We start from the raw sequence: 18,537 nt of genomic DNA, 5'->3' as shown, positions 1-18,537 counted from the left end.
CTTGCAATGCAACTAAACAAACACATCCACGTTCACATACCAGGAATATATATCAAATATCACTGTATTCAATAGGAAAGAATCCCTGTTAATCATGTGAGAATACCCTACTTTCTTTCAATATTTTCTATATTTCTTTCAATATTCTTTCTATAGTTTTGGTTGGTTGGGGTTTTTTTTTTTTGAGGTGCAGAAAGCACAGGAAGGCAAGGTTAGAACTTCAAACAAGTTTGTTTTAATGCATTAATACTTATTATATTTATTAAGCAATTTTAGGGTTATTTTGGAAGTGAGTGAGTTTTGTATGAATAGTTTTTCCTTGGTAAGGTAAGATACAGAAGCAGCAATGCTGGCTTTATGGACTCAAGCTGTTTTCACATAAAGAAGAAGCACAGGCCACCTGAAATCCTCCAGCCTCACATTACAGATGCAGGTAAAACCTCCCCTACACCCACCTTCATGAGCTTTCCAGGATGACTTTGCTTTCTGTTACAATTTGACAGTGTTATTTTCATTAGGCTTCTATTTTTATTACACAGAACTTGCACAATGTTCAAATTCTGATGAGGCTTGATCCAGAAAGAAATAAAACTTGTTTTGTCATGCAAAGAGGATCCAAAATAAAAGTTGTTAAAACAAGTAAAAGGCAGCTGATAGCCCTACAAGAGGGAGTTAAGCGAGTTCAGAGTGGTTTCAAAAAGCTGCTATTTATTGCAGTGTTTGTGAGAGCACTTCTGGTAGTCTAACCACAAGGGGTTTTTTTAAGAAATTCTAGTTAATTTTAGGAAAAAATCAAACCTAGCTAATTATTATTCATAACTGAACAGCAGGAGGTCAGTAATGGAGTATGCAATAATGTCATCCTCAGAGTAAAAATGAAGAAGTGCAAGTCCTATCACCAAGGTGTAGTTTTTATAGTTCAGGTTATTGCATTTTATAGCAAATTAACTTCTGTGTTCCTGTTTGCTTCATAAGATCCTGCAATGTGATATGAGCTTATTTTTTTTAGAATGACTTTTAATGTATTTTTTGTGAGATGAATACTCTCATGTATGATATGCTGGGTGTGAATCCAGTATAAAAATAAATTTGGCAATGAGCATCTTAGTACTTTTTCAAACCAGGACACTAAAAGGTGCATGTGAAACCTACTGATGTCAAAGGAAGTACTTATAACCACTTAAAAATTATTTTTGCTGGGTTGTTAATTTAGTTTTGTTTTTTATTCTTTTTTTAAGAACTTGAAAATGTAATTTCTGAACAGATAGTTGTGTGGCCTGGAGGTGCTGAAAGTAGCTGTGCCTAAGCTGAGAATAAACCAAGAGTGGGTAGGTGGCTTTTTGAAAGTCCTTTTGTGGTTGGCTGTTTTGCTTCACACCACAGCTTTGTCTTTGTAACAAAAAATTACCCCCAAAAAGCAGCTTCAGTTAGCTCCGGAGGACCATGGCATTAACAGGGGGTATGATGGACACTGCTCTAGGACTTAAAGCCACAGTGCACCTGAATGTGACAGCAAGGGATTCACAAAATCATTTGGGGGAAAAAAGACAAACTCAAAGCAACTTCCATCTCTTGCTCCACACAGCCTCTGAAGTACCTTCTCCTGATGCTACTCTGAGTGCTCTGTGTCTTGGTAACAAGAAGATTTTTTTTTTTTTTTTTTACTCTATGATAACAGAATCATAGAATGGCTAAGGTTGGAAAGGACCTCTGAGATCACTTAGTCCAACCTGCCGGCTCCACCTTTGAGCCGTGTCCTTAAGCACCACCTGGACATTTTCTGAATGCTTCCAGGGATGATGGGTCCAGCACTGACCTACACAGCCTGTTCCAATGCCTGACCACTCTTTCAGGCAGCTGAGAGGGAAAGGTCCCTCCTGAGACTCCTTTTCTCCAGGCCAAGGCCCCCAGCTCCCTCAGCTGCTGCTCATCAGTCTTGATGAGGAGCTCCGCTGCACGTCTCTGGTCACGCTGCCGCAGCTCGATGTCCTTCTTGTTGCGAGAGGCCCGCAACGCGACACCGGACTGGAGGTGCGGCCCCATCACCCCGTTTCCCCGCAGCCATCGCTCTGCCCGCACTAGCCCCGGCTGCTCCTCGGCGCTCGGAGCCGAGTTTGGAGACGGTCCGCCGGGGAGCGGCCGCTACCAGAGCCCTGGGGCGGGCAGGTGGCCCCTCCATCGCTTAACTTCGGCTGGCAAAGCGCCCTGGAAAGCGTTGGTGCCTCGCAGCGCATTGGCTGCGTTTTCCCCACAGGTGGGGGGCGTTCGTGCCGGCGGTGTGTGAGGGGGGCCCCGGGACATGCCCGGTGCTGTGAGGGGGGCCCCGGGACATGCCCGGTGCTGTGAGGGGGGCTCTGGGACATGCCTGGCGCTGTGAGGCGTCCCCGACCTCGCGCTGCAGGTGGTGCCCGGTGCTGTGAGGGGCACACCGACCGCGGGCTACGGGACGTGCCCGGCGCTGTGAGGGGAGCTCCGGGACATCCCCGGCGCTGTGAGGGCCCCCGGCCGCGCGCTCAAGGCGGTGCCCGGCTCTGTGAGGGGCACCCCGGCCACGGGCTCGGTTCGGGGCCGTAACCAGGCGGAGCTCCCGGACATGGGAGGTCTGCGAGCGCAGGGAGGCTGGGTGCGGCGAGCACACAGGTGGGTGTGGGACCCTGGGCAAGGGCACTTCCCTCCTGTTAGGGCTAACGTCAGTGTTACGATAATATTAATTTAGTATTATTTGTGGGACCTATACAAAGCGGACTTTGCCAGTTTGTAAAAGCTCAGGCTTTCTTGGCAGTAATGGCAAAAGTTCTCTGGTGTCCATAGACAGGCTTACCCTATTGTGTGATAGATGGTACTTTTTATTAAATTCATTTTCCAAACTTCAGTACCATATCCATTAAAATGGATGGATACTTTGCTGAGACTTACAGCCAGAGTGGGTCTCTAGTGTGTCATTAAACCAGTGTGTTTGCAGCATGTGTGTCAGATTTTCTTCAATTTTTTACTATTATCTAGGACAGCAGTATGCTGGAAATTTCTCTTCAGGAGGTTCTTTTTCTGCCTGTTTTGGGGGTGGTGTTTTGATATTTTAGAAAAAGCTCACCTGGAGTTAGGTAGGAAAAAATGCTTAAGAGATATTTTGTCTTGGGCTCCATCCTGCAATAGCCAATCACTGCATGAGGGATGCACCTGAGTCAAGTGCACAGGACACTTATGTGATACTTTACCTTAAAGATTTTACTTCAATGTGCATTTAGATCCTAGCTGCTATTCAGGCATTTAATTCAGTATTTAGATGTTTCAATAAAAACTGCCCCAAATCTGTGCTCTGCTGAAAACAGCTGTTTGAAATATTTATGTCAAAAAAAGCCTTAGAGTTTTGTTTGTAAATTTCCTTGTTCTTGGGCCTATGAAATTGTCAAGATTCGAGCACGCTCAAATTTATAAATTCTTGACTGTTCTCATAGTCCTCCCATAAGATATTTTTCTTCTTTTTTAAAACGTATAGTTTCTTCCCTAAGAAATGGGAAGCTACAAGGTTAAAACTTGAAATTAAAATGTAAATTAGTTTATTTTAGAAGCCCAAGGTGCTCTCTGCACTGGAACCAGTGTCAAGATAAAACAGAAATTCTCGCTAATTTCAGTGTTGTTTTACTGTCTTTGATGCAAATTTTATGCTTTAAAGTTTTTTTTCCATAGCTTTGTGAAATATGTTGAAAAATCTTATTACATAAACAGTTAAAAGTCAGACTGGTGCAGAACCTGTGCAATAGTAGTGATTTAAGAAAAGAATTGTCACAATATAATAATTTTCTGGTAAACTCATCATGTTTTTATGTTCCTGCCCAGCTATTAACTTTCCTGCTTCTATCCATATTGCTGATAGTAGACCAAGAGTTGGATGACTGCTTACATGAAGTACATACTGTGCCCAGATGAGCTGTAGTCTTAAATGAAAAATTAGAATGAGTACCAGACTGAGTAGCTTAGCAGAGTAAAAATGGCAAACTCAGCAAGTAATTTTCCACAAAGAAATCTCTGAAGCAGTTTCAGAATAAGAATTTTCTGAAAAATCACTGTAAATTGATTTGATTTCTTCTGAAGGCAGAACAAAACTTTCTCAGTTAGTGCTTTGTACTGGTTCTAGGAAATTTGAGCTGCTGTGTGAAATATGTAGGTTTTTTGGTTTTTTGGTTTTTTTGTTTTTTTTTTTTTAAATTGAGTTTCAAACCTAGACTGACTCTGAGTTTGACATTTGGCAGGTCAGGGATTTTGATAGAGGGTCCCAGATTACATCTTGGAGTATTTTATTAACTCTTTAGACTGGAGTTGCTTGCTCTCACCTTTTTTAGTCATTGATGTTTGCAAAGCTCACTTGACAATTTGCTTTCTCTTTGACTTTTGTAAGCATTTCATGAGCAAGTGTTATATGCTGGAGGAAGCAAGTGCTGGAAAGAGGCTGTAGCAGCACAAACCTAGCAGGGGAGAGTACCAGTGACTGGGATTGTATTGAGATTTATCCTTGTGACTCTGGTTTGCAGTGAGTAGTAGCTCAGCCTAGACCCGAGGGCTTGCAGCAGGAGGAACCAAGCATTTGCCTGCCCACAGGCTTCCCTTGGGAGGGGCTGGCACACAGGCACAGCTGGGTTGTGGCTCATGGGCTCAGTGTGCATGGGATGTGTGGGAAGAGCCCCGGGCCTGGAAGAGGGGTCTGCCTGGAAGGCCTGTGTCTGATGTGTTGTACAAACCTGATTGGTAGCAGAAGGAAATGGTTCCGTGGTTTTGTGTGTTATTTACACACAATTTCGCCCATTTGAGGTTTGGGATTTGTTTGGTGGGATGTGCTGCCTCCCATGAACTTGCTTACTCCCCATGAAAACACCTTCCCTTTACTCCCAAAGCTTTGGCTTTCATCTGTGTACTTTTTGGTTGATTGTCAAGGAGTGATTGCTAGGGTGGCATTAACATTTGTTAATTTAGTTTCAATTCAGTGCATGGGATTGTTCTGAGCATTTGCTCCATTATGATGCCATATACCTATTTTTTTTTTTCCGTGCAGTTTTGTGGGATTTCTAATAGATTAACTTCTCCTTCTCTCTTTTGCAAAAAGGCTGCAATGCTGTTGGGGATGGGATCAGTGGTGATATATCTGTCTCTTCCCCCTTACCACAACCTCCCCCTCCCCTCTGCAGGCTGCCCCTGTCAGAGCCCCTCCTCTGGCAGGAAGAGGGGAGTTGAAATAGTGAGCTCCTGCTTTGTGAAGGAAATTTTCTTTCAGTGCCTTGCTCAGAGGTGCCTTTGAGAGCAGAACTGATGTGTTTTTGTTAGCTTCTGGTCTGAGGAGATGATTTCGATGGCCACAGGGTTGCTCGCCATCATTTTACTCTGTGCTGTTGTGGCTGGAGCTTCAGGGAGTAAGTAGAAGAAATTTTTCCTCTGCTAAGATTGATCTCTCTCAAAGCAGAATATTCCTACTAAAAAATGTTCTCACTGGCAGAACTTCAGAGACTTATGTTACAGCTTGTAGGTTTGCATGAATTCTTGTAGCAGCTTTGTCTGGATTTTTAGTGTAGTGTAGCAGTTTGCTTTGCTGAGCTCTTTGGGTGGTACTGGGCACGTGGGAGAGCACCCTCCTTGGAGAGGATGCATTAAATATTGCATCTTCCTTCAGCATTCTGGAGAAAGCAACAGAAATAGTGAGACTGTGTCAGTCTGTATACTTGGTAGAAAAAACTCTCTTGGATTTATTAATTTGTTTTGAGGACCATGCTTTGATTTCAGTAATTTCACTGAAGTTCAGAAGCAGCAGGGCTGTGTTGAGCTGCACACAAATTTGCAGCACTTTTCTGTTCTGTTACCTGTCATTGCAGGATCCTCAGAGAGGTTAAGTTATGGAGCTTCCTGTTTTGCAGAATGCGCAGGTGAGTAAAACAAGATAAGGAAAGAGGAATTTGAAAACATGCACAGGGATATTGTGTTCTGAGAAGAATGATACTTATCTCTGAGTGATCAGCATTCATGGAAGTAGCAGAGAAGTTCCATCAAGGTTTACCAGGTCCACACCTGCCTGAAGTTTGCATTCTGTGAACTCTGAAAAACTCCTAAGCATTAGAGCTGAGCAAAGGACTAAACCAGTGTGGGACTAAGCCCACCCATGAGCATGAAGAGCAGATCTATTTCGTTTTGCTATGGTGAAGGTCCTGCTTTGGTGCTCTCTGAAAGGTGTCGAAAGAGCATCATGCTCTAAATGCATTACATTTCTGCTCTGCCCTTGGAAATTAACTTCTTGCCTTGCAGGAAATTGTGAGGTTATGTGCTTGGGAGAGGGGAAGTCTTTTCACCCTCCCTACAGGAGCTATGGCTGGCATGCAGGGTGTTATCAGAAACCCAATTCTTTCAATTGAAAGTCCAAGTGGGAACAGTCTGAATATCCTTCCTTTTATTTAGCTGATTTCCATGGCTGAAAGATTAAAAGATAGAAAAAAATAGAAGGGGAAGTTTAATAGGCTAAAAACACACCCCCTTTTTTTGTTTATTTCCTAGGACACAGTGCATCATACTTCCCCAAAAGAGGTAGATACAGCTACAGGTATTCAGCAGTCACCAACACATTCCTGCAGGGAAATAGTTACAAAAGCAGTGGCATCTCTCTGGAGAGCACAGTGATCATTGAAGTATTGGGGAATTGCCAGATGGTTTTGAAAGTAAGTATTGTCATAATTGTTTGAGCGATTGAGATGAGCTAATGTGGAATCTTATTTTTCTTTGGGATTATTGCTACATTTCAAAAATTTGTTTTTCTTGTAATTAAAAGCCAGTTTGATTCTGGATCTCATAATTAGAGTTGCAGTATTTCTTTGATGCACCGCAACTTGAAATTAGGTATTTCCCAGTTTTAAAAGGCAGATTAAGCAATAATTGGGTTTTTTTCTAAGTGACACAACAGTTTCACGGTTTTGTTATAAGAAGTACAGAACTGGAGGTAAAGGCAGTCCTTGAAAGGAACTTGGTTTACTTTAAAGCACTTTCATATCTGCAGTAATAATTTTAAAATAGCAAGCATTTTAAAGAGAACTTGAGAAACTTGTATGATGTGCTGCATTGGTGCCATTCCTAGCCCAGTGTAAAATTCAATCTTGTACCACTCCATTCATCACAACAGGAGATCTGTCTCTCAGTGACAAGAGCAACAGGGCAGTTTCAAACTGCAGAGCTTCTCCTAGGGTTAGCCCTGTGGTAGGCCAGGTGGAGAACTACAGGGCCAGCAAGGAAAATCAACTTCTCAGCTGCCTGGGTTTTCCTTCAGGTTAGCAGAGGGGATAATTCACTGGTTTTGCTTTAGTAGACATGTGTCCACTAAATACACACACGCAAGGCCAACAAAGAAGAGCACAGTTATCCCTGTCCTAGCACATGGATAAAAATTAACTGGCTAGTGATTTGACGGTAAAAGGGATATAATAGTGCTGTATAAAATGGGTTTAGTAGTAAATGAAACTTCTTCACAGAAGAACTTTCTGGAAACTGCCTCAGATATGCCACCTGAAGGTAGGGCTAATGCAGTTCTGTTGCAACACTGAACGTTTGTTCATAGTCTGTGATGCTTGGTGTGGATATCCTGATGTGATAAATCCACAAGTTCCTCTTGACAATGAAATATATTGCCTATAAGCTTTGCTCCTAGGTGCAAGATGTACAGATTAAGAAAAGTTTTGCATCCAGAGAGGAGTCTGTGATGGAAATGGACCGTCTAAGGTAGAAAACCTTCTAATTGGTCTGTTTTTTGGGGCTTTTTGAAACAAAGCAGAGTGAGCAGTGTCCAGTCAAGCAGCAGCTTGACTGGACACTGCTCACTCTGCTTTGTACTCTGCTTAGTTTTAGGGGTTTTCTTTGTTTTGTTTTGGTTGGTTTGTTTTTTTTAGATGGGCATCCAGGTATGAGCACCATAAGCAGAAATGAGAGAATGAGAGACATTTGGTCCAAGCAGGTTTTTCTTCAGCTTAACTTTCATCTCTTTATATGTAAAACCATTTGGGTAGAAGACAGTTCAAATTATTTTGAGTACAAATCACCAGGCCTCTAGCAGCACGTGTGGACCACAGCTCTCAGAGCTGCAGGTGTTACTTCTACAGACTGTAGAGTGTTGCAGTACATTTCAGAAGTTCTTGGTTTAAAAGATTCTTGTAAGGCAAAACTTTGTGGTTTTTTCTTCCAAGGTATTTATATTTCATTTATTTGGGCAATGACATTTTCTTCCTTTTCTCTTTTTGGCTTTAGTAGCTCATTCATAACATATGTCAGTGTTTCTCATTGACTTGCCAAGGTATAGTCTCTAGTGTAGATGGCTATACAAAAAGATCTCAAACTGTGGAAGTCTGGCATTTTCCCAGAGAGTTGATGCTTCTGTGTCATCAAAAAAAAAAAAGCACCTCTGTTGTCTGATTAAGCTCAGCCTTGTAATCTTCCTCTTTGTCCTGCCACTTGGATTCTCAGCCTTTAAACAACACTGAGAGCTGAGGTAATTGACTCAATTCAAAGGGTCAAAAAGAGCAAGCTTGGAGTAAATGCATTGCTTTTTATATTCATCAGGAAGAACTTTGTGTTCTCTCTATGGGCAGTGGTATCAGAGTTCAAATGAGTGTACAGACACATCTTCTGTGAAGTTATTTGCAAGATTTTCATAGCAGTCAGAGCAATTGTGTATTGTTCTTTGCCGAGAAGCCAAAAAAGAGAGGTAGCAAAGAAAGCATTCAGTGAAGCTTGGCTATTCAGAATAATTATTCAGACAAGTGAGCCTTATTAGCATTTGCCTCAGCCTATTGTGAATATACAGTAGTCTAGCTTGTCCTCTGAACATGCATGTAATTTCCACAGATAGTAGCAAAACCAGGCTCTGTTGCCTGGGAGTTCAGAAACCCTTATCTTATATGCCTGGTCTCTTCTGGAAGGACTTTATCCAGATGTTGTACATTAAAGTTTTATCTCTTCCTTTGTAACTGATTGACTAGATGAATAGTTAGTGCCCCAGTTAACGTGCAGATGACCTGTCTAGCTCCCTGGATGGGAGCTGACCATTGGGCTACAATAAAATTCTTCCTTTGCATGGTTTGTTTTTACCCATTTAGAGGGAAAATATATGATTAAAGTATGTTACATTAGGAGTGAAAATCAATGTTAAAAAGTGATCCCTTGGAAAGGTAGAGAACACTCAGCCTGGGATAGTAAAAGCGATTAGGAAGTGTACTAACAGCAGAGATTGGGGAATAAGTTTGGGGTAGAGCCTGAGTATTCACACCTAGCAGAGCAGGAAGAAATGGATTAATCGGGAAGCAGTTGTTCTTGTGTGCATCACAGCTGAAGAGGCGTGGTGCAGTTACTATGCAATTCAGACATGCCTACCAAAGGCACCCTGAATAATAAAATGGAATTTCTTTCTTAATCAAACAAGAATCACTGCCATTATGTACAGTTACTTATAAATAATTTGCCAGGACTGCTTTTATTAAATATTGCAGTTATGTTGAAGATGCTGTAATTATCTTGAGCAGTTTTGTTTTTAGGGTTTCTCAGGGTTTTTTTTTAAGGACTCCTTGGGTTAGGCTTAGTTTATGAAGAATAAAGGCTTGCTGTAAAGAATAGAGATACAGAGTGAGACAGATCCATTGTGGAAGAACAGCTCTGTTGAGGAAAATCTGAATCCAGTGTCATAAATTGACTCACACTCTTAGGAGCAAGAAATGATGAACTTTTTTATCACAGGGAAATACTAGAACAGCATCCTCTTCGTTTTTCTTTCCATGATGGGAAAGTTCTGAAGCTCTGTCCTGTGAGGAGTGAGCAGACCTGGGCACTGAACATCAAGCGAGGCATTCTCAGTGTCCTGCAGACAGTGCCAGAATTCTCTGCTGGTGCTGTTGTTGAGGAGGTGAGACTGTCAGTCATGCTCTGAGGTGACTCCTAGCTCTTGTACATGTTAAGGCTGCTCCACTTGTAAATAAATAAAGGGTTTTGCCACTTGGTTTAGCAGACAGTGGCAGTCATCTGATTGCTTCTTGTAGTGAATGTTCTAAAATTATCTCAGGCTACCGCTGCGTGTCAGTGCTTAAAAAGATGTTCTGCAGTAGGGCTTGGCACACCCATTCGTAATTGAAGTTACTCTGCCTAGTAATGCTCTTCTGAATTAATGCTTCTCTGCATGCCCACAAAATTTTAAATGGAAAAGCATATGTCTGTTATTACCTGATTCAGAATAACACAGTGAAATTAAACAAACCAACAGCACCTAGCTACTATAACTTGACCAAGGTGTTTTTTGTGGCAAAACTGGTCTACTGCAATGGAGAATTTAGATCTCTGTTGTTATTACAAAAAAAAGTAATTCTTAAAACTATTTGTAATAACCTACAGTATCTCCTTGTATTTTATGTGTTCACATGTGACTCAACAGTGTATGTTTGTTACTAGGTGGATGTCCTGGGAATATGCCCAACCAGGTATCAGCGAAATGGTCCAGTTCTTGTAAAGACAAGGGACCTAAACCTCTGCTCCCATCGCTCTTCTGGTTTGACTTCTGTGCAGTCTGTTGTTCTTCCTCATGTGTCAGTAAGTTTTGGAGAATGACCCTGACTCTTGCTTTTGACTCATTTGAAGAGTGTGTCTGCCTAAACTTGAGTTCTTAGCAAAGAAATGGTGAATATTCTTTTCCCTGTAATGTCTGTTATTCACAGAATTTGTTTCAATGAAAATTTGCATTGTAGTTGATGAATGTTACAGTATAAATGCAAGAGGCTGTTAGACACCTAGATTAAACTGTCATTAAAATACTTTACAGAGGTTAATGGAAAATAGTCTGTGGAAGGGAGGAATCAAGAGAGGTAAGAAAAAATACATTAGAAAAAGAAAGTTGTTATTTTTAGAAAACTTTGGAAAGATGGAAGATTTTCCAAATACCGGACTTGCAACTTTCCACTGTTGACAGAAAATACGGTCAATGTTTGTATCTTGTGCTATCTTTATTAGATGAATATCACCTGTTTCTTGTATTGTAGTGGCTATTCATAATTTACTAGACTTTTGCTTTTTTCTACTTTGCTGACCAAAAATATCTGATTAACTTTGAGGCTTTTGTGAATTGAAATGAATTGACACCATTTGATGCTGACAGTTAATAGCAGGTTTTTTCAGTGTTGAAAAACTAGGCTGAAATTAGGAGTGCATTAACCTCCACAGGCTGGGCACTGTCAGAGGTGTGGACAAGAGACTTCCCACTATCCCAGAAGTGGAATCCTCTGGAAGGACTGGGTAGGCTGGCTGACACAGGTCATCAAGAATCTTCCTCAAGTATCTGTTTTTCTCAGTCTGAACAGCAGATTCTGTCCTCCCAGCTGGAATGTGTCCAGAGCATTAGGGATGGGGTCCTGGAGGAGGCCACATGTACCGAGTCCGACCGCGTGACACTGTTCCCTCAGCAGGGCAGTGGGGCAGAGACACAGATCCGGTCTGCACTCAAACTCATGCACGTGGAAACAGAGACACTCTACAATAAAGGTAACTGTGCTTCTGCTAAAGTCAAGTAAATTCATTTCCTAGAAAAATATTGTGACTTTGTCTTGCCTGTGAGAACTCTTTACACCCATTACTTTCGCCTTTAATGTATTAAACTGCTTTAATGTGGGTGTTTTTACAGGCTGGCCTGAGCTGTCCCTTCTTTGGGGGCTTGGGCCTGCCATAACAAAACTGTGTGGGTCTCCAAAACTAGGTAGGTTTCCAAAAGTGATGGTCTGTAATGGCTAGCTCCCCTTTGTCTACTTTACATACCAAGTCCCCTTGTATGCAGACCGTCAGCTTTCCCAGGTCTGTGGACAATTTCTAGTTTTTATATAAATGGAGTCTAAATAATTTTAAGTCCTAATGGAACCAAGGACGTGCCATGTCTGAGAACTGTTTTAATTTTTGCTCCTTCTTTGCTCTCTATGTTTCTCCTTAGGAAAATTATTTTACTGAAGTCAACAGGTGGCTTGCCTGAGGAGTGATTTCCAAGTTGAACTCTAAATGCTAAGGGACATATTTTTTGTATGTTTCTAAATAATTTTTGATTACTTTTTAAAGAAGAAAGAACCCCCAAATTTCCAGAACACTTTGTTTGTAATTATACAAATATAAGATGATAGAATTTTTCTTCAGGAAGAGGTTCAGAGCCAAGCCATTTGTTTTTCTTTGCACCCAGATCTCCTGTTCACTTTTCGGGTGGCTGAAGTGTGGGATTAGTGATTAGATAACGTTGGAAAAGGTGACAACTGTAAAGTAGCAGGGCCATACAAAGAGATGGATGGGTGAAAAATAGGGCTTTTTTTCAAATGTATCTTTGTCTTGTTTCTCTCACACTTTCTTTTGGGTTACACTTGTGTTTGTTCTGTTATGTTATTAATTTCAAGCTGACTGCACACATATTAATATTCATACAGGGAGAAATAAAGGCTCAGAAAGGAAGTTTCCCCTTGCATATAGGGTTAGTGATAGCAAATGTCCAGCAATCACCAAAGGTGTGATTTTTTCTTTATGTTCCTTATTCCAGGGGACTCTGAGGATCTGTATGTGACTGACATTCTCTATGAAAGGGAGGTAACTACAAGGGAGGTCACTGGAGCAGAAGTGACTGAACTGGTGTGGAAGCTTTGCTTAGTACACAGTGCAAGTTATGAGGTAAGCTGTACAGCCTCTGCTTCCTTGGGAGGCTCTTCGTGGGCTGAGAATTCTCCTGCACGGATAAGAAGTGACCAGGAGAGCAGCAGTTTTGGAATACTGTAGCCTTCCATTGTTTTGGACATTTTAAAATGTGGAATTAGAAAAGACAAAATGCTTTGAAATGTTGTTTTCTTATTTAAGCAGTAAATGACACTGAGGAGTTAAAACCTGTAGCCCTCTGAATATTAGGCAAAAGCAATTTTGAACTATATTCTAAATTAATCTAAAAGAAAATGTCCCACATTTTTGTTTTGCTGTGAAAAAAGAAAAGCATATAAAGTATCTGGTTTGGGTTGTCACTGTCAGTTTTGATACTTTATTGTAAAACACATCTTTTACAGCTTTGGTGTGTAATACTACCCCTGGCAGTGCTGTTGTCTCCATGCTTGCTGGAGTTCTGCCATCTTTATATTGCCTCATCCCCTCAAAACAGTTTTCTCTTGAAGCCCTTGCCTCTTGGTCTTGGCTGGTAGCTTCCTTGTGCTTCTGATGAACTCTAACAACCATTGTGTTTTCTGGGGTGCTGCTTGGCTCCAGAAGCAATCTCTGCCCCCTAGATCATTTTCATTGGTGAATGCTGCTAAGATAGGGTGGAATCTTCTGGTCATATGGAACAGGCAGTGGCTTAAATATTTTTTATGATGACCATCATTCTAGATGAGGGTCTGCCTGTCTCCTTAGCTCACTTGGGCGTATTTTTTGTTGATACTGGCAGCAGCTGAATCAGTCAGTAATTGTCTCTGTGTTTGAAATGAAGATTCCCTATCTCTGAAATTCAGATGTTATCAAGAACACCTGTTATGTGCAATACAGAAGGATCAACAGATGATGGTGCTTAATCACTGTTCACCTGAGATCAACTGAGGGCAATCAGAGGACATTTCATATCCCGTTATCCTTCAAATAGAGTGGTTCTTGCTAGTAGTGAAACTCCTACAGAGAAAAATAAGGGAAAAAATGTAAATGTGAAAACGGAAGAAAACACTCTTTAATTTTTGGTCAGGATATTGTAGAAAACAAGTATGGTAATGGGAAAGGCACTAAACAGGGCATTGGTGTCTCCATGAATTTGCCACTGATGAGTTTAGTCATCTCATTGCTGATATATTCCCTGTGCTCTGAGATTCTTGTCAGATTGTTTGTACTTTGGAGCAAGGTTATTTCCTGTGCAGAGAGGCTGAGATCTCTCCTGTAAATGCACATAGGTACAAGTGATGTTAACAAAAATCTTCAGACCCAGCATGGAAGACATTCGCCTTCCTTGTTCAGATTAAGTCCTCTGTCAAAGAACAGAAGCTCTTCCTGTCTTTCCCCTGGGCTGTACACAGATACTGAGGGATGGAAGAGAGGCTTTATGGGGACTGGAGACAAGTGCAGTGCTGGATTGCAGCTCTGCAGTGATATCCTGGGTGTGTTCATCTTTCTCTTAGTGTCCCCTGTGATTCATGAGCACAGGTAGGTGTTCATGTTTTGTGTGTGAGACTTCAGGGCAAGGCACAGGGTGGAGCATGATAAGTCACAGCAGCTGAAGCCATTACCTTCAATCAGCTGTGATAAATTTCAGCCCCAGACCTTACTCCCAACCTGTTAGGAGTTGGGAGTAAGGTCACTGCTGACCTGGTATCACAACCTGACTAAAGCCTGCGCATGGGGCTGACGAGAAAGCAGCAGGTAGCCTTTGTGGGTGTTGCAATATTTGGGACAGGCTTCTTGTCTCTGAGTTATAAGCAGGTCTGCCATCTCTTTTACCTGCATGCTATGGAGACTGAGGCTGTGGAGGGCTAAGAGAGCCATACAATAATGGTTGGTGCTAATATAGTATAAGAGCAGACCTTCCTCTTGGAGAGGAATAATGCTTAATTCCATGGGACTGTCACTGTACAGCAGTATGAAATAGCATTTAGACACAGACTAGAGGATCACATACTGCCTGGAAAATGTTGAAGAAAGAAATTACTGCAGGAGACCTGAGAAACTGTCTAAATCCTACTTTCTATGGAACACTCTTAATTCAATGTCTTTGAAAGAATGGGAGATGATTTTTCCCAGTAACAGTGGGATGTCACTTCTGCCTCCAGAAAGGCTGACTGGCTTCATGTGTGGGAAATTTGGGTTTTTTTCAATCACTAGGATTAGCACAAGTGGCTGCTGTCTGTGCCACAGCCTAAAAGAGAAGTGAATTATTCATCATGTGCCTGTCCCAGCACAGGGTTTGATTGGTTGTCAACCATTTTCACTGTTTCAGGGTGTTCTTTCTGTGTGACCAGACATTTCAAAGAGAATCTTTATCATCCCTCATTTCAACCAATGAAATGTCCTTGGGGCCAAGAAAGAAGTTATGGGAATGCCCACAGTGTTGCTTGGGAGACAGCTGCGCTGTTATGCATGTAGAGCTTGTTTGTCCCTTTATTGTTTGACTTTGAATGAGGTGAGATTATGCATTTCTTTCAGGACACAAAACCAAGAATAAATGGAAGGGAAAATCTCCAACTCTGGGGAAAACAGTGAAGGGATGAGAAAATGGAGGTGGAGATGGTGTCAGTTCCAAGGAAGCAAAGTTGTTTAATTTTTTAATGCTATTATGAGACAAGACTGAATTTCAATGTGGATGTAGATTAGCTAATGGACCATTAAGTGAACAAGCTGCCTGCTGACAAAGAATGGAAAAAGGGATGGGGAGAAGGGACCCTCTCTTAAGAGAGGCTGGAGAGAAGCCTGTCACACCACTTTTGCTGGGGCTGCATTTCCAGTGACTGGCTAGGATTTGGTGCTCTGTCAGTAGCTCTGGTGAATGTGGCTGTGTATGCAAGAGTATGTCAGATTTGCTTTGCCTTGCTCCTGGACCCCAGTCTGACCCAAAAAAGTTTACTCTCAGGGCATGATCTTTCATTTTTGTTTGGTTTTGGTGTTTAGGGTTTTTTTTCCTTGTAGGGCATTCTACCTGCTTGCTTTAACCTAGTTTCTTTTTTTAAAATGTGGCAGGTTTGCAGATAGAAGGATAATCAAGCTTCTATGCAGAATAAAAGTCAGGCTTTCTTATGTTTCTGTCAGAGATGGGAACGGGTGTCAGATTGAACGTAGTTTGTTATTATGATACTACAAAGAGAGGAATTTGCAATGACAGCTCAATTTCAGTGCAGCCAACCTTAAAAAATGAAAACAACCCACCTGGTCAGACAGTTCATTCTAAAGATTTATTATTAAAGAGTAAAAATAGCTGCAAAATTTTGCATGGAATTATTAGATGAGAGCTTGTCTAGTCAGCAGGTGTGAAGCAGAATGAAGTCAGTTTACAGTCTAAAATTGTATCACCTGAAATTAAATCAGTCTGGCAGTTTTATCTTGACCTATACTGCAGCTCTAGCTGATGGGCCACCTGGGCTCAACAGCAGCTGCACACGCAGCTCTTTGTGATGAGATCTGTGAGGATCTCCTGCCCCCCAGGAGATTTGCCTGTGGAAAAATGCACATAGGACCCATGCTTTTGAAATGCTTTCATAAAATAATAATTATTATTATTCGCTAGCTCCATAGTGTCCAGGCTTGGAATTTCTTTTTAAAATAGCTGTCAGTCGTAATGAGGGGATGGAATGGAAGGGAATGCATGTGGGTCTATCTGAACTCTAGGTATGGAATTATAAATGTTAACAGAATTAATACATAGGTGGGGCTTCACACATGAGAACAGGTTTTAATTTGACTAAATTATATATTATTTCTAAGAAAAATATAAATCTGAAAAAAATAAAAACATTAACTGTATCTGTACTGGATCTGACAAATTGCTCTCTCAGCCTAGCAAACAAAATAGTAAGAAATTACTCAGGCTTCTTAATGAAAGACAGCTTCTTGTTACTGAAAATGGCTTGGCAGTCTTAAATTAAAATTGAATGCTGGCACTGGGTTATTCCATGTTTTCATTGTTTTTGGGAGTGGTTCCTGGAAGGAAGGTCAGAAGGTGAAATTAGGTCTGTCCCCAAACCTTTGGAAATGTGACTTAGTGAAATTAGACTTTGTTTGTATCATTTTTATGTAAAGAAAAGTGTTTTCTTTGGAACCATAAATTTAGTCCTATTTCTAAGCCTTTCGCAACTGAGGTGAATAAAGTGTTGAAGTGAATCTGACATGGATCATGTTTAAAAACTTACACATTATAATGTTCAGTTACTATGAACATACAAGATATTGTATTGAACATTCTGCTATTTTTTCAAGTAATGAGACCTATCTTCTTTCTTGAACTTTGGATCTGGTCTTAGAGGAATACATCCACGTGCTATTTAGCATTTAAAATTCCAGGTAAAATAGCTGCTGTATGATGTAGCAATTCCTCTTAGTGAGAGAAAGCAGCTCTTCTGCCTCTATGTTTCCAGCTAGTCTTGTGCTGCCTGCAGAGATAAGGGCAGTTCTGGCTGAGCTTTTTCCCAGTAGGATGGAATCATTTCTCACAGCCCAAGGGTTCTTAAGTGAAACTTCTAAGTGCTGCCCAAATCTCAGCTAAATGATCTTTCATATAAACCTAAGATTAATATACAATTAGTTTAACCATTTTTTCATTTGTATCAAAGCTGTCAGCAGTTCTGGTCATAAATCAGGATCTTGCCATACAAACTCAGAGAAGATTGACTTTCTTTTCTGTATTGTAGCCACACTGTTGCCTTTTGGTTTATTATTCATTTGTATGCCAGTGGTATGTGTGGTGGTCACTGAGAACTGTTGTTTGAGGGACTGACTGACATCCAGAGCAAAAGCCCTTCTCCATATACATTTGCAGTCTGGAGAGAAAAGCAAATGAGGAAGGAATGAAGGACACAGGGAAGAAAGAGGGTTCAGTCTTAGGTTACATTGTAAATCAATGGCAATGCCAGCATAACTTCATGCTCTGTTCTCTGAAGCTGGTTTCTGCCCAGCAGGAATATTACAGTTGTGGTTGTGCACTTACAGACTGCAGACCTTTTAATGAGTCTCGTGTTTGAGCTTCGGCACCTTTCTCTTGAGGCCTTAACAGCACTATGGCAAAGATCATCATTTAAGTGCAGAGACAATTGGTAAGTCTCATATTTAAATGTTTTAAATCTGTGCCCAAATGTTGGATTTAAATTTGGAGCATTTTAAAGGAAAAATTTGTATTGCAGATCTTGTTTCTGTAGTGGGATGACATTCTCTCCTCGCTGAATGAATGCTATGTACAAATAGACTTACCCATTCCCACAGCCAGATTTCCTGTTTCCGAAGCAATGTGAATGGGAAACCTGAGTCATGGCTTGGATGGAAATCAGTTCTGCTGCTTTTAAACTTATGTTGCCATTTGTTATGAAAAAGCTTACCTGGATCTGTACCTTCAATGCCCTTAGTAGTCGTGGGGCAGAGGAGACAGATGTTAGGCTGGAAGTATGGGTGTGGTGGAGCTGCATCTTTCAGTAGCAGCTCAATCTCAGGAAGGTTTATGTCAATTGTAGAACTGTGGCTTTGAAGATCAAGACCCTACTCCTCTGCAGTCAGGAATAGTTCTGATCCAATGGTTTGAGACTATCAGAAATACTAATCCAGTATGGTTAAAATCAGTACATTTTTCTCCCTTTATAAAATTGAAAATAATGCCACAATTCTTTTACTTGGTTTCAGTACAAAATGTCATCACCCTGTTTGAAATTCATCTAATGCCAAGGTTTATGTTTGCAACAATATCTTTACTTGATGAACAAGGGCAAATTTTATTTTGGGTTAAGTTTATTCTCATCCTTTGATAAATAATCAAGCTAATTTTCAATATTAGATAGTAATAAAACTACTCTGCCTCTTTTA

At 41.0% G+C, this 18,537-nt stretch overlaps 1 protein-coding gene across 1 annotated transcript in view; it reads left to right on the top strand.

Annotated features, from left to right (window-relative positions):
* Positions 1-5,341: 5,341 nt before the first annotated feature.
* LOC103817726 (uncharacterized) overlaps positions 5,342-18,537 on the top strand; it is a 73,667-nt gene continuing 60,471 nt past the window's right edge. Inside the window, exons 1-9 of the mRNA XM_050980277.1 lie at positions 5,342-5,402; positions 5,859-5,909; positions 6,532-6,692; positions 7,673-7,743; positions 9,748-9,913; positions 10,453-10,590; positions 11,346-11,535; positions 12,563-12,609; positions 17,677-17,780. Coding sequence (XP_050836234.1) covers positions 5,342-5,402; positions 5,859-5,909; positions 6,532-6,692; positions 7,673-7,743; positions 9,748-9,913; positions 10,453-10,590; positions 11,346-11,535; positions 12,563-12,609; positions 17,677-17,780 — 989 coding nt within the window. The remainder of the gene's footprint in view (positions 5,403-5,858; positions 5,910-6,531; positions 6,693-7,672; positions 7,744-9,747; positions 9,914-10,452; positions 10,591-11,345; positions 11,536-12,562; positions 12,610-17,676; positions 17,781-18,537) is intronic.

The sequence above is a fragment of the Serinus canaria genome, chromosome 14 (genome assembly GCF_022539315.1).
Source record: "Serinus canaria isolate serCan28SL12 chromosome 14, serCan2020, whole genome shotgun sequence".
NCBI classification, from domain to species: domain Eukaryota; kingdom Metazoa; phylum Chordata; class Aves; order Passeriformes; family Fringillidae; genus Serinus; species Serinus canaria.
Note: the sequence above shows the minus strand (reverse complement) of the source record. Positions and strands in the feature narration are given on the sequence as shown.